Below are 14,499 nucleotides of genomic sequence, written 5' to 3'. Positions count from 1 at the left end.
GGCTATCGTGACTTTTCCTTGACTATCGTGGCCGTTCCTTGGCTATCGTGGATTATTGTTTTCTTTCGATGTACCAGCCCCCCAGTGTTTGTTTGTTTGTTTTGTCTTTTGTTTGTTTTATCTCTTAAGAGGGTGGTGTGTTAAGTGTGCCTTCATGGATGCTTATCTCTTGTTGATGCCCTCGTGATTATACAAGTGGGGAGAGAGAGAGAGAGAGAGAGAGAGAGAGAGAGAGAGAGAGAGAGAGAGAGAGAGAGAGAGAGAGAGAGCTTGATTGAATGAGTGATTGACTGGTTAATTGAATGATTGCTATTAGATCGCGCTCGCCTCTGTCTCTTATCAGGATGACGGCCTGTGTGTGTGTGTCTGTGTGTGTGTGTGTGTGTGTGAGTGTGTGGGCGTGTGGTCAGGAGGACGACTTGGATGTGTGTGGTCTGGAGGACCACCTGGGTGTGTAGGTGGTGTCAGGACGGACGACCTGGGTGTGTACGTGGTGTCAGGAGGACGACCTGGGTGTGTATGTGGTGTCAGGACGGACCACCTGAGTGTGTATGTGGTGTCAGGACGGACCACCTGGGTGTGTATGTGGTGTCAGGACGGACCACCTGAGTGTGTAGGTGGTGTCAGGACGGACCACCTGAGTGTGTAGGTGGTGTCAGGACGGACCACCTGGGTGTGTAAGTGGTGTCAGGACGGACCACCTGGGTGTGTATGTGGTGTCAGGACGGACCACCTGGGTGTGTATGTGGTGTCAGGACGGACCACCTGAGTGTGTACGTGGTGTCAGGACGGACCACCTGGGTGTGTAGGTGGTGTCAGGAGGACCACCTGGATGTGTAGGTGGTGTCAGGAGGACCACCTGGGTGTGTAGGTGGTGTCAGGAGGACGACCTGGGTGTGTAGGTGGTGTCAGGAGGACCACCTGGGTGTGTAGGTGGTGTCAGGAGGACCACCTGGGTGTGTAGGTGGTGTCAGGAGGACGACCTGGGTGTGTAGGTGGTGTCAGGAGGACGACCTGGGTGTGTATGTGGTGTCAGGACGGACCACCTGAGTGTGTATGTGGTGTCAGGACGGACCACCTGAGTGTGTAGGTGGTGTCAGGACGGACCACCTGGGTGTGTATGTGGTGTCAGGACGGACCACCTGGGTGTGTATGTGGTGTCAGGACGGACCACCTGGGTGTGTAGGTGGTGTCAGGACGGACCACCTGGGTGTGTATGTGGTGTCAGGACGGACCACCTGAGTGTGTATGTGGTGTCAGGACGGACCACCTGAGTGTGTATGTGATGTCAGGAGGACCACCTGAGTGTGTATGTGGTGTCAGGACGGACCACCTGGGTGTGTAGGTGGTGTCAGGACGGACCACCTGAGTGTATATGTGGTGTCAGGACGGACCACCTGAGTGTATATGTGGTGTCAGGACGGACCACCTGAGTGTGTACGTGGTGTCAGGAGGACCACCTCTACCATGGTGTCTCAAGCCCGTACTGTGTACATACGGACAACAGACACTGGATATCTGATGCCGGACAGGTGTGTGTGGCACAGGTGTGGAGAGCAGGTACACTTGTCCGCGGGGAGGTTTGGGGAGAGAGAGAGAGAGAGTGCTCGTAAGGTAGGGCAAGTGTTGCATACGCAGCTGCCACAAGTACTGGAAGGTGTGTGTGTGTGTGTGTGTGTGTGTGTGTGTGTGTGTTTGTGTGTTTGTACAGAAGGGCGAGTTCTATCCTCGTGGGGCCCGGATCTTGAACTCTCTACGTCACCAAGTAGCCTTTTTCGGAACCTTCGTAAACTTGGCGACATTCCCTCGTCTCCGTGGATAGTGTACTCCAACCGTGCACCACCCTAACGCCAAGGCAATACCGTGGTACGTCGTCCGGGTCAATGTCGTGGTGTCTGGTTACTCTTGGGCTGCGTCTCGCTTGAGGGACAGCTCACTGCTGGTATTGTCCAGCTGGTTTAGATAACTTGAAGGCTGGTGTGAGGAGACGTCTCTCTCTCTCTCTCTCTCTCTCTCTCTCTCTCTCTCTCTCTCTCTCTCTCTCTCTCTCTCTCTCCCACCCCCCTTCCTTTGAGGACAGCTTCGTAGCCCCTCGGCCTCTCGTTGTAGCTCGCCTCTCTTAATTCAGGTATCCTTTTAGTTGCTCTTCCCCGTAGCTTCTTCTCCAGATCTGTGTGATTCTTGTGGTACGGTGATCAGGCCTGTGGAGGGCGTGATCCAGTCGTGGTCCAGTGTATGGAGTGTAGAATTCAACTCGTATTTGCCAGCAGCAGACACTTTGTTATTCACGTGTCTCTTGATGTTTATCTCTGGCCACCAAATTAGTAAAGGTGTCGTCTCCCTTTTGTGCGTCTCTTTCATGCACAGATTCCCGTGATTTAGTCCCCAGTCGGTGTCGATATGGCACCGAGGGCTTCACACTCTGCACCACGCTCATGACCTTGCCCTAACTTGCGCCTGAATCTCATCGGCCAGGTTACCGTGTAGACTGGCGCGATCACCCAATCGCTCCTCTCTTTGACCTTGGCTGGCATCGCCCGCAAACATGCTTGGGTACGAGTCCAGTCCGCCAGGCGAGAGTCATTTACATACACCACGAATAAGCAATGAGACCAGGACCTAGCCTTGCGGCAACCCAGTCCACCGCTTCGAGCTTGCGTCTCTCACCTGCCTCCTTTGCTCCTTCCCATTAAGGTAGTCTCCCCTCCAGTGAAGGAGTGCGCCTCTTATTCCAGGGCTGTGGTTTGGCTTCCTCATCAACCACTGGGTGGATTATGTAGTTTAGCTTCCTCATCAACCACTCGTGGATTACGTAGTTTGGCTTCCTCATCAACCACTCGTGGATGACGTATTTTGGCTTCCTCATCAACCACTCGTGGATGACGTAGTTTGGCTTCCTCATCAACCACTCGTGGATGACGTAGTTTGGCTTCCTCATCAACCACTCGTGGATTACGTAGTTTGGCCTCCTCATCAACCACTCATGGATTACGTAGTTTGGCTTCCTCATCAACCACTCATGGATGATGAGTGTCAGAGGGTTTCTGGAAGTCCAAGAACTCTTCCTCTTACCCATCCCTCACCTTGATCCGCCGTGGAGCTCACGCTGACGTACAAATCCCAGACCTCCTTCCCCTGAAACCGTGTTTTTTTTTTTTCTCCCCGAGTTAAAAAACCGTGTTTTTTCCCCGATTTAAAAACGTTTGTCCTTTGCAAGTAAGTCGTTTCAATGGCTTTATGATGATCATCATCATCTTCGGTGTCTTACTAACCTCACTTTTTAATTTTTAAGTGAGATTGGCCTTCAGTTGAGCGCCATTTCCCTATTCACCTATCATGGAGATGGAGCGTCTTTGGAACCCCACCCCCTCTTCCTCTAGTGACTTTCGAGTGGTGTAACTGGTGCTTCCTCTCGTGCATTCATGAGGACCAGGGGCTTTTATGTGGGTCAAGTTGTTCTGGTCCCCCTCCCGCCCCTCGATTATGTCATTTCTGTCAATTTGTATACATTCCAAGACTTGTTTACCCTTTATGTGGATCAAGTTGTTCTGGTCCTCCCCCCCCTCCCCTGATTATGTCATTTCTGTCAATTTTGTATACATTCCAAGACTTGTTTAACCCCCCACGCACCCACCCTTGATAATGCTGGTGCATTATTGCCCTCCACGGGGGAAAAACACTCTCTCAGCCTTTCCATCCATCCATCACCACCTCACCTCACTTCCACGTCATCTTCAAGCATTCTTTCCTCCGATCCCCTTCGTCAGATCAGCCGCTTCGCTCTTGTTGGACTCGGTGGAAAAGGTTCTAGCATGTCTTTCGCTTTGTCTCCACTGTGCCCCTTGCAAATATCCCTCTATGCTCTCTTCCTTCCTTCCTTCCTTCCATACTCTGCTGGGCGGGCGTATGTATTCCTTTTTCGTCTCTCCCTTATCTTTCATATCCTGGTAGGGAGACTGCAGTGTGTGTCGTCTTTTCTAGTGCGTCCCTGAGCGCCTCTCGCTTTATGACATTTCCCATTGAGCCATTCTCTCTCTCTCTCTCTCTCTCTCTCTCTCTCTCTCTCTCTCTCTCTCTCTCTCTCTCTCTCTCTCTCTCTCTCTCTCGATCCTCCACCTGTATTGGCCACCAACCAGAGATGCCTTTGTTCCAACCCCCCACTTTTATTGCAGAACCCTCCCTCTCTGTAGGACTGGCCCGTAATCCTATATCATAGAACTCCCTTCCGTCCAATCAGTGCTCTCAAAGAACTTGATCTGTTCCACGTTGTTGCCTCGACAGCCCTTCCCCTCTCCCCTCTTCCACCATTGATGTTCGTCGTGCGGAGTTCCTCCCTCCGCCTCTCCCCTCTTCCACCACTGATGTTCGTCGTGCATCCTCCCTCCCTCCGCCTCTCAACATATTCCAAAATCGGGTACAGCATGACCGTCCCATTCCAACCAGGAGTCTCATGGTGGACACCCCTGTGTCGAGTGGGAGACGTCAAGATGGCCCTTCATCCTCCCCAGTTCTCGTGTGTGCTCTGTGACACACGGAATACTCACCATCAGTATGAGGACCTAAGTTCTCCCAGTCTTGTTCCCCCTGTTTCCCCCTTATTGACAGCACTCTGGTGTCCTCAATGAGGGGAATGTCTCGTCGCTTCCATCACCAGCCTTGCTGCTCCCTCGTTGTCCACATCATACGCTTGCTCTGGGTCATGGCAGTTTGCTTTGGAGGCTTGTGACTCAATGTTATTACAATACAGTTCCATCCCTCAGTCACCTTACCCAGTATGTAATTATCTTTCCATCTCTTGATTTCTTTTTAGAATGTAATGGAATCCCTCTATCAGGAGGGCTAATCTCCCTACCTCTTTCATATCTACGTCACTCCCTGTTTATCGTGTATCTCCCTGGACAGATTAGAATTCAGTTCGTTTGTGTGTGTGTGTGTGTGTTTCGTCTCCACCACTTCTATAATGTCGGGGGTGGTTTTTACAATCTCGTATACGATCGCTGAATTCCACTCCCATTAACCACCATGCTGTCTGTATTTGTACACAGGACCTTCATCCTAAGGCACTTGTTAGGCCGGGGTTCTCTTGGGCATGGAAGTCATTGTCCCCCATCACGGACGTGCAGATTCTTTTGAAACCCCGGCCTATATAGCTCCACCTCTACTGCCCTCTTGCGCTTGTCGTGGTGCGTAAGAGTGTCACCTCTTGGCTTTTCTACCCTCGTGTCTTGTGGGTGGTGTAACGTGGGGAGGGGGATCGTGATGTGTGATCAGCTGTCATAGTATCCCCCTCAACCCATGCCCTTCTTACGCTTCCTAAGAGTCCTTTGTATTTATTAGGGTCAAGGGAGATTCTTCACTGTGATATATAGTCTCTTTGTGAAATAGACGATTCTTTATGTGGTTACTTGTATGTGGTATTTCATCATATTTGTTTTATGATTTCTGACACTTTCTGACCTTGAATTGAGCTTCTAATCATAAAGAATTTCATCCTGTGTCATTTATACAATTTGATAATAAAGACATCGTATCTTCTCTCTGTTTTCTCCCACTTCGTTTAGTTGGCCAGGCATGTGTTTGGATGGGTCGCCTTGAGTCTTGCTTAAAGCAAGAGGCTCCTCTCTCTCCTTGACTTGAGTTTAAAAGTCTCCCTGTCCTGGTTTAGGGATCCGTGCTTCCCTGGTAGACGTTCGGTATTACCAAAGCCATATTGTATCCTCCAGAAGTGTCTGGGAATAGTAGTGATATATGAGCATAATTGTTTGGAAGTTATTAGAATCGGACCCCAAGGATGAGCGTTGATACTTGAGGGTTGTGAGTTAGTGGACGTCTGGTCTGTTGGTCATCGTCTCGCTATATCTCTGTTTTTGCTGTATTTTCATAAGCCCCGAAATACTGGTCTTGCCTGTGTGGGGTGACCTTATCAAGTGTGGGGTGACCTTATCATGTGTGGGTGAACTCATCATGTGTGGGTGACCCCATCGTGTATGGGTGACCTTATCAAGTGTGGGTGACCCTATCTGTGTGAGTGACCTTATCAAGTGTGGGTGGCCCTATCGTGTGTGGGTGACCCCATCATGTGTGGGTGACCTTATCATATGTGGGTGACCTTATTATATGCGGGTGACATGATTATGTGGGGGGGTGACCTGATCAATGTGGGGTGTGTAACTCAGACGGTGACCCGCTTCACCACGGGGACGATTAATGGCGTGGGTGATCGCGAGGACTCAGCGGGCGTGGCGTGGCGTGGCGTGAGTCTCGTGTGTGCGTGTGTGGGGGGGGGGGGGGGCGTGTAGCCCTGCCCTACTTGCCAGGCTTGGGGGAGGAAGGGAGGGGTTAAGGCTGGCGACGCTGACATGAACCTTATCGATTAATCAATGTGGATCCCTATGTGGTGTGTCAGGTCTAGTAGACTCACCTGTTGACCTCCTCCTACTGCTGCTGGTGGTGGTGGCACCGGGGGCGGGCGGGCAGCGCGGGGGGGGGCCGTCGACGGTGGCCCTGGTTATGGCCCGGGTAATGTCACCTGACGGCAGGGCATGAGTGAGGGGGAGGGAGGAGGAGTGACCTTTGTATGCCAACCTCGCCCAGTTTATCTGTAGGACGGCGTCCACAGCCCCGTCCAGGTCAGATAAGCTGTATGTGCAGGATGGGCGAAGGACTTGTGTACGCACCCTCGAGAACTTACATCCATATCGCGCGCGCGCGTGTGTGTGTGTGTGTGTTGTGTGTGTGTGTGTGTGTGTGTGTAATTACCTGTTTGCCTTGTCCTCTCGCTCCCCGTACGACGTCTGGAACAGTATTTCAGTTGTGTCGTCATGTTTATATCTCTACATCTCACGGGGACAGAGGGTGAGATATTTGTGATCAGGACCGCGAGCTTCGTAGTGGTGGAGACCCGACCTCCCCTCCGTAGTGGTCTGTTTCGTGTCGTTTATCGGTGTCTCATTGCCCTCTGAAACCTCATCCCGGGTCCAGCCGACGACTGGTGTTGGGGGGCTAGCACGCTGTAAATACGTCCCCCTCCACTACACCTACTCACTCACTTTCCCTTCCCACCCCTCACCCTCCTCCATACATTTCCTCACGTCCCCCACGTACATTTCTTCACGCCCCTCCCTACACCTCCTTACGTCCCCCTCCGTACACCTCTTCACGCCCCACCCCCTCCGTACACCTCTTCACGCCCCCCCTCCCTCCGTACACCTCTTCACGCCCCTCCGTAGACGTCTTCACGTTCCCCCCGTACACTTCTTCACGTTCCCCCCGTACGATTCCTCACTCCCCTCCGCACACCTCCCCACGCCCCTCCGCACACCTCCTCACGCCCCTCCGCACACCTCCTCACGCCCCTCCGTGCACATATGTCTGACTCCCAGTTGTGGCCCTTCGTGTTCTGGATCCGCCTATCGTGGCAGATCTGTTCGGTGTTTACCTCGTCGTCGTCCCTCACAAAGCTGCACTTGGGTTTTCCCTCTCCCATCTTCCTCTCTCCCTCACCTCCCTCCCTCAGGACTTCGTCTCCTCGCTGCTCGTCATCTCTGCTCAGGTCTGGTATCGTATCCTCCTTGCTGCGTTCCCGTGGATCCTCCTCTCCCGCTGTCGTATTGGACTCCACAGGGGAGGAAAGAGAGAGAGCCGGAGTCTTGCGGTATGTCCCAGGCAGCCTGGGGCGAACGTATACTTCGTGCATATCTCCCCAAACATCTCACATTCCCTGCAGGTGAAGGCAATTTGACATTGACCAAAATTTAGTTTGCCTCCCACACGATCCCTCTCGTGCGTGTGTGTGTGTGTGTGTGTGTGTGTGTGTGTAGGGGGATGAGGGAGTTGTGTCTTGGTTCAGTGGTATGGGTTGGCGGGGCGTGGCCCGGGCCGGATGGGGGCCAGGGCTGCGGGCTGGGCTGGGTTAGGGCGTGGGTGTTAGCGAGTGAAACATTGCCTTCCGACACACGATCTTATCCTAATATTTAGTCAACTTGTGTCTAATAATTCAGCTCTTATCACGTCAGGCGAGTGTATTCACCCCGTCTGGAGGGAAGGGTTGAGGCCAAGCCTACAGACTAAGCGGGCCATGTAAGTGGTTACCACAGACGAAGCGGGCCATGTGGGTGGTTACCACAGACGAAGCGGGCCATGTAAGTGGTTACCACAGACGAAGCGGGCCATGTAGGTGGTTACCATAGACGAAGCGGGCCATGTAGGTGGTTACCACAGACGAACCGGGCCATGTAGGTGGGTACCACAGACGAAGCGGGCCATGTAGGTGGTTACCATAGACGGGGCGGGCCATGTAGGTGGTTACCACAGATGGGATGGGCCATGTAGGTGGTTACCACAGACGAAGCGGGCCATGTAGGTGGTTACCACAGACGAAGCGGGCCATGTAGGTGGTTACCACAGACGAAGCGGGCCATGTAGGTGGTTACCACAGACGGGGCGGGCCATGTAGGTGGTTACCACAGATAGCCACAGACACCGTCCCTGCTCCTGTAATGGCAGAAGATTACTTTGTGTGTGTGTGTGTGTGTGTGTGCGCGCGTGTCAAGGGGAGAGAGAGAGAGAGAGAGAGAGAGAGAGAGAGAGAGAGAGAGAGAGAGAGAGAGAGAGAGAGAGAGAGAGAGAGACCTACCACTCGTGTGTGTATACATGTACCATGTATGTATTCTTAGATGAGTTGTATACACACACACACACACACACACACACACACACACATATGCCCTCTAGTCTAAGCCAGATGTTCCTTCCCTCCGGTTGTGACTGGGGGGGCAAGGGAAGGGTCACTCACGGGGCCCCCCTTCACTGTCCACTGTGCTTCATTCCAGAAGTCTTGGATATCTCGGCGGGTATGGCGACTCAGAATCACTTGTATGAACAGATTATTACCACATCGACACACCGGATATACTGTGTGCTTTGACGTAGGCACCGTCGCGCGCGCGCACACACCACAAAATCCCTCCGTTTCTCTCTTCTTTTTTTTCGAGTTCGTCGGCCCGTGTGTGGGTGTTGCTTCGTCTCTCCGAGACAGATTCATGTATTGATGAGAGGTGTGTGCAAGGGAGCGGATTGTCGGGCCAGACAGGGTTACGTTGTGTACATGTTTGGTCTGCAGGGCCCAGTGAGGGAGGGATGGTGGGTGGCCCTCCTCATTGTCCACAGAGGGAGGCCCTCCTCATTGTCCACAGAGGGAGGCCCTCCTCATTGTCCACAGAGGGAGGCCCTCCTCATTGTCCACAGAGACCGTCCGCTGATAACAGTATCAGTATAGATCATGATGTAATTTACCCTGGAATAAAAGTGTGGTGTCCACCACGTTTATCTCAAGGGGTGAAGGGCCTCCTGTGGTACGTACACTGTACACCGGAAGATGACGAAGGGTCTCGCATACCGGTACGTACACAAGTTGCGCCGGAAGATGATGATGGGAGTGTGATGATGTGATAGCATGTCAGCCATAGAGTGCGGAAAATTCTCTCTCTCTCTCTCTCTCTCTCTCTCTCTCTCTCTCTCTCTCTCTCTCTCTCTCTCTCTCTCTCTCTCTCTCTCTCTCTATCTATCTATCTATCTATCTATCTATCTATCTATGGTAGCCAGAGAATGATAAGAGAGAGAGAGAGAGAGAGAGAGAGAGAGAGAGAGAGAGAGAGAGAGAGAGAGAGAGAGAGAGAGAGAGTTCTAGTAGCTTTTCCCGCTTTCTTCTTCTTCCTCTTCCAGTTACTGCTGAGGTTGATTTATACCTGAACTTTTTTTTTTTGTGTGTGTGTGTATTTAAGTGTCTGTGAGCGCACCGTCCGTGCTCTCGGGTTGCACCGTCGTGTGTAGCACGTGCGCTGAGGCAAGTACCTCTTGTGTTAAAGAACACGGCGGGTGCACACACACACACACACACACACACACACACACATCTATGAGTAGTACCTCAGTACTTCTTCACAGTATTATCGGTGCCCTTGTTACCTCAGTGGGCCCCGTTGCACCTCAGCTCACCTTCGTTCGCCCCTCTCCGTGTACCCAGGTGTCTCTCCTTCCTGTTGTAACCGTTCGCTTACACGGGTAGCCCTTCCGCCGACGGTGCCTCCTCTTCATGGCACAGTTCCTCTCCTATACGGGCGTCTCCCCATGCACCTGTACGCCGATCTTAGCCATAGTTCTGCGACCTTTGAAACGTGTTCCTCCCTCCCCCTCTTCTTTTTTTTTCTTTCATGTCGTACCTCTGAGCCGTGTACCTCTGAGCCGTGTAGGTCATGAGTGACAAAGATCCCTGTGTTCGTTTGTACCCGGCAGGTACATTGACCTGCACCCCGTACCCTGGTAACGCGTCTGTACCCTAGAGGTACCGCCAGGTGCACTGCGTACCTCAGTGATGTATGTTGCTTACCTTATAGATACGGTGAGGTGCACCACGTACCTTATTATTATGCATGTACCCTGCCGGTAGGTTAAGGTGTACCACGCACCACGCTGTAACTTACGATAATGTACCGTACAGGTGGGCTGGGGTGCACCATGTACCTTAGTATTATGTATGTACCCTGCCGATAGGTTAAGGTGTACCACGCACCACACTGTAACTTACGATAATGTACCGTACAGGTAGGCTGGGGTGTACCATGTACCTTAATATTATGCATGTACCCTGCCGATAGGTTTAGGTGTACCACGCACCACGATGTAACTTACGATAATGTACCGTACAGGTAGGGTACACCACATCCCCCTCCTCCGTGATGTATGACATGTGTACCTCACAGGTGAGGCTGGGGGTGCACCACGGACCATAATAACAACACCTGTGTTTTCCTCCCTGCAGATACCGTCGACTGCACCAGCGTCGGCCGGTGAACGTGGAGGGCGGGGAGCAGGGCGTGCTGGGCGTGAGCATCCTGAAGCCCCTGGTGGGCACGCCCATGGACCCCAACCTCATGACCAACCTGGAGACCTTCTTCACCCTCGACTACCCCAAGGTCAGTACTGCCACTCCGACCTGGCGCCCCTCAGGAGGGGGGGGGGGTCACAAGCCATCTCTCTCTCTCTCTCTCTCTCTCTCTCTCTCTCTCTCTCTCTCTCTCTCTCTCTCTCTCTCTCTCCCCCTTCCCCCGCTGCACCAGAGGGGTCAATAGTGGCATTCTTTTTATCCTGTTTATGAAGCTGGTGGTAAGGCCAGTGGTCAGTTCTGGGTCCTTTAGCTGAGCTAAGGGTGAGTATTGAGTACCCTCGAGAGAGAGAGACTGAGCTAAGGGTGAGGATTGAGTACCCGAGAGAGAGAGAGAGAGAGAGAGAGAGAGAGAGAGAGAGAGAGAGAGAGAGAGGCTGGGGGAGAGGAGTTTAGATGCTGACGGAAAGGTGGGATGGGGAGGGGGACATTTAAGGTGGTATGAGGGAGATGCTATGAGGAAGGAGATGGAAGGGTTGGAAGAAGGTGGTGGGGGGAGATGGGACAGTGACGGGGTTTTGGGTCATGGGTAACTAACTATTGGCAACATGGACGTGAATATGACTTCAGGGAGCCACCCCTACACCCGCCTTACTGGTGTGGTAGTGTATGAGTAGGTAGGGTACACCCCCATAGAGGTGTATTAGTGTATGGGTAGGTAGGGTACACCCTTATAGACGTGTATTAGTGTATGGGTAGGTAGGGTACACCCTTATAGACGTGTATTAGTGTATGGGTTAGTAGGGTACACCCTATGGAGGTGTATTAGTGTATGGGTAGGTAGGATACACTCATAGAGGGGTATTAGTGCAGGGGTAGGTAAGGTACACCCTATGGAGGTGTGTATTAGTGTATGGGTAGGTAGGGTACACCCTATGGAGGTGTATTAGTGTACGGGTAGGTAGGGTACATCCTATGGAGGTGTGTATTAGTGTATGGGTAGTGTATGGGTACACCCTTATAGACGTGTATTAGTGTATGGGTAGGTAGGGTACACCCTCATTGAGGTGTATTAGTGCAGGGGTAGGTAGGGTACACCCCCATGGAGGTTTATTAGTGTATGGGTAAGTAGGGTACACCCTGTGGAGGTGTATTGGTGTATGAGTAGGTAGGGTACACCCTATGGAGGTGTATTAGTGTATGGGTAGGTAGGGTACACCCTATGGAGGTGTATTAGTGTATGGGTAGGTAGGGTACACCCTCATAGACGTGTATTAGTGTATGGGTAGGTAGGGTACACCCCCATAGAGGTTTATTAGTGTATGGGTAAGTAGGGTACACCCTATGGAGGTGTATTAGTGTGTGAGTAGGTAAGGTACACCCTATGGAGGTGTATTAGTGTATGAGTAGGTAAGGTACACCCTATGGAGGTGTATTAGTGTATGGGCAGGTAGGGTACACTCCATGGAGGTGTAGCAGTGTGTGTGTGTGTGTGTGTGTGTAGGTGTTCAAGTTGCGGATATTGTGGTCAGGCTTGGGTGAGGCTGTTTCTGAGGGTGAGTCATGTGACGGAGGGTGGCTGCTAGGCTCTCACTCATATCCGGTGAGGGGCTCATGCCTCACACACACACACACACACGGGGAAGTGCGGGGTTGGTGTGGACGGCGCACGGTACCGTGTGTGTTGGGCTGTGGACGGTGCACGGTACCGTGTGTTGGGCTGTGGACGGCGCACGGTACCGTGTGTTGGGCTGTGGATGGTGCACGGTACTGTGTGTTGGGCTGTGGACGGTGCACGGTACCGTGTGTGTTGGGCTGTGGACGGTGCACGGTACCGTGTGTTGGGCTATGGACGGCGCACGGTACCGTGTGTTGGGCTGTGGACGGCGCACGGTACTGTGTGTTGGGCTGTGGACGGTGCACGGTACCGTGTGTGTTAGGCTGTGGACGGTGCACGGTACCGTGTGTTGGGCTGTGGACGGTGCACGGTACCGTGTGTTGGGCTGTGGACGGCGCACGGTACTGTGTGTTGGGCTGTGGACGGTGCACGGTACCGTGTGTTGGGCTGTGGACGGTGCACGGTACCGTGTGTTGGGCTGTGGACGGTGCACGGTACCGTGTGTGTTGGGCTGTGGACGGTGCACGGTACCGTGTGTTGGGCTGTGGACGGTGCACGGTACCGTGTGTTGGGCTGTGGACGGTGCACGGTACCGTGTGTTGGGCTGTGGACGGCGCACGGTACCGTGTGTGTTGGGCTGTGGACGGCGCACGGTACCGTGTGTTGGGCTGTGGACGGCGCACGGTACTGTGTGTTGGGCTGTGGACGGTGCACGGTACCGTGTGTTGGACTGTGGACGGTGCACGGTACCGTGTGTTGGACTGTGGACGGCGCACGGTACCGTGTGTTGGGCTGTGGACGGCGCACGGTACCGTGTGTTGGGCTGTGGACGGCGCACGGTACCGTGTGTTGGGCTGTGGACGGTGCACGGTACCGTGTGTTGGGCTGTGGACGGCGCACGGTACCGTGTGTTGGGCTGTGGACGGCGCACGGTACCGTGTGTTGGGCTGTGGACGGTGCACGGTACCGTGTGTTGGGCTGTGGACGGTGCACGGTACCGTGTGTTGGGCTGTGGACGGTGCACGGTACTGTGTGTTGGGCTGTGGACGGTGCACGGTACCGTGTGTTGGACTGTGGACGGCGCACGGTACTGTGTGTTGAGTTGCAGGAGCGGCTGGTTGATGGCTCCTGTACATCCTGTGGGCGGTGGCGCAAAAGCGAACACAGTGTACAGACAGATCCCCAGGCGCGGGGGGCGCGAGTCGGTGAGCGAGCGACATGTTGGTTAAGAATGGAGCTCCTGTTTCCAGAGGCTCGACGACAATTATAGGATGATAACAGGTTAACAGAAAAAAAGATAAATCAGTCATTTACATTTGGGTAAATCAGTCATTTACATTTGGGTAAATCAGTCATTTACATTTGGGTAAATCAGTCATTTACATTTGGGTAAGTTATGATGCTTTTCAGATAGCTGAGGGGAACATTGTTATGCACGAAATGTCGACACATATCGTGTCATGTTCGGTCGGAATTTCCTCTTATTTTCAGTCATTTTTGCAGCCGTCAGAGTACATAATTGTGCATACCTTGAAGTTAGTGTTGCGGTCACCCGTTGACACGGGGTCTGTATGGTATCAACTGGTGGGGGGGAAACTCCCATGAGCATATGTAACACTTCCTGAGTCCACTGACATAAAAAGGTTGTCGACCGATTCTTTTGAGTGTAATCAAATCTGTATTTTGAATTCTTTTTGCAGGATATGATTCCAAAAGATTTAGTTCAGATACTTTCTAAACGGTATGCATATATATATATATATATTTTTTTCTAGGCTACTGGCAATAAAGACTTGGGTTATAGTCAAGTACAATCCTTCGAGGCAAAGGCTTTTATTTTTTTCCTTATGTGTGAAAATCCAGAGAAACTGCGCTCTTATCCCTGCCATGGGCGGGTATACCTGTGTCATGCTTCAAAACACCAAGGACATGCCGTCATGCTGGAGGGAGGTTTGGGTGCAGCTTTTGTGAGGGAAGAGTTTAATAAGGTTCATGAGAA

At 52.6% G+C, this 14,499-nt stretch overlaps 1 protein-coding gene across 1 annotated transcript in view; it reads left to right on the top strand.

Moving 5' to 3' along the window:
* Positions 1 to 14,499, top strand: part of GlcT (ceramide glucosyltransferase) — an 82,507-nt gene that overhangs the window by 51,313 nt on the left and 16,695 nt on the right. The window contains 1 exon segment of the mRNA XM_071672205.1: positions 10,820 to 10,973. Within this exon segment, the coding sequence (XP_071528306.1) occupies positions 10,820 to 10,973 (154 nt within the window).

Source organism: Panulirus ornatus, chromosome 2, assembly GCF_036320965.1.
Source record: "Panulirus ornatus isolate Po-2019 chromosome 2, ASM3632096v1, whole genome shotgun sequence".
NCBI classification, from domain to species: Eukaryota; Metazoa; Arthropoda; class Malacostraca; order Decapoda; family Palinuridae; genus Panulirus; species Panulirus ornatus.
Note: the sequence above shows the minus strand (reverse complement) of the source record. Positions and strands in the feature narration are given on the sequence as shown.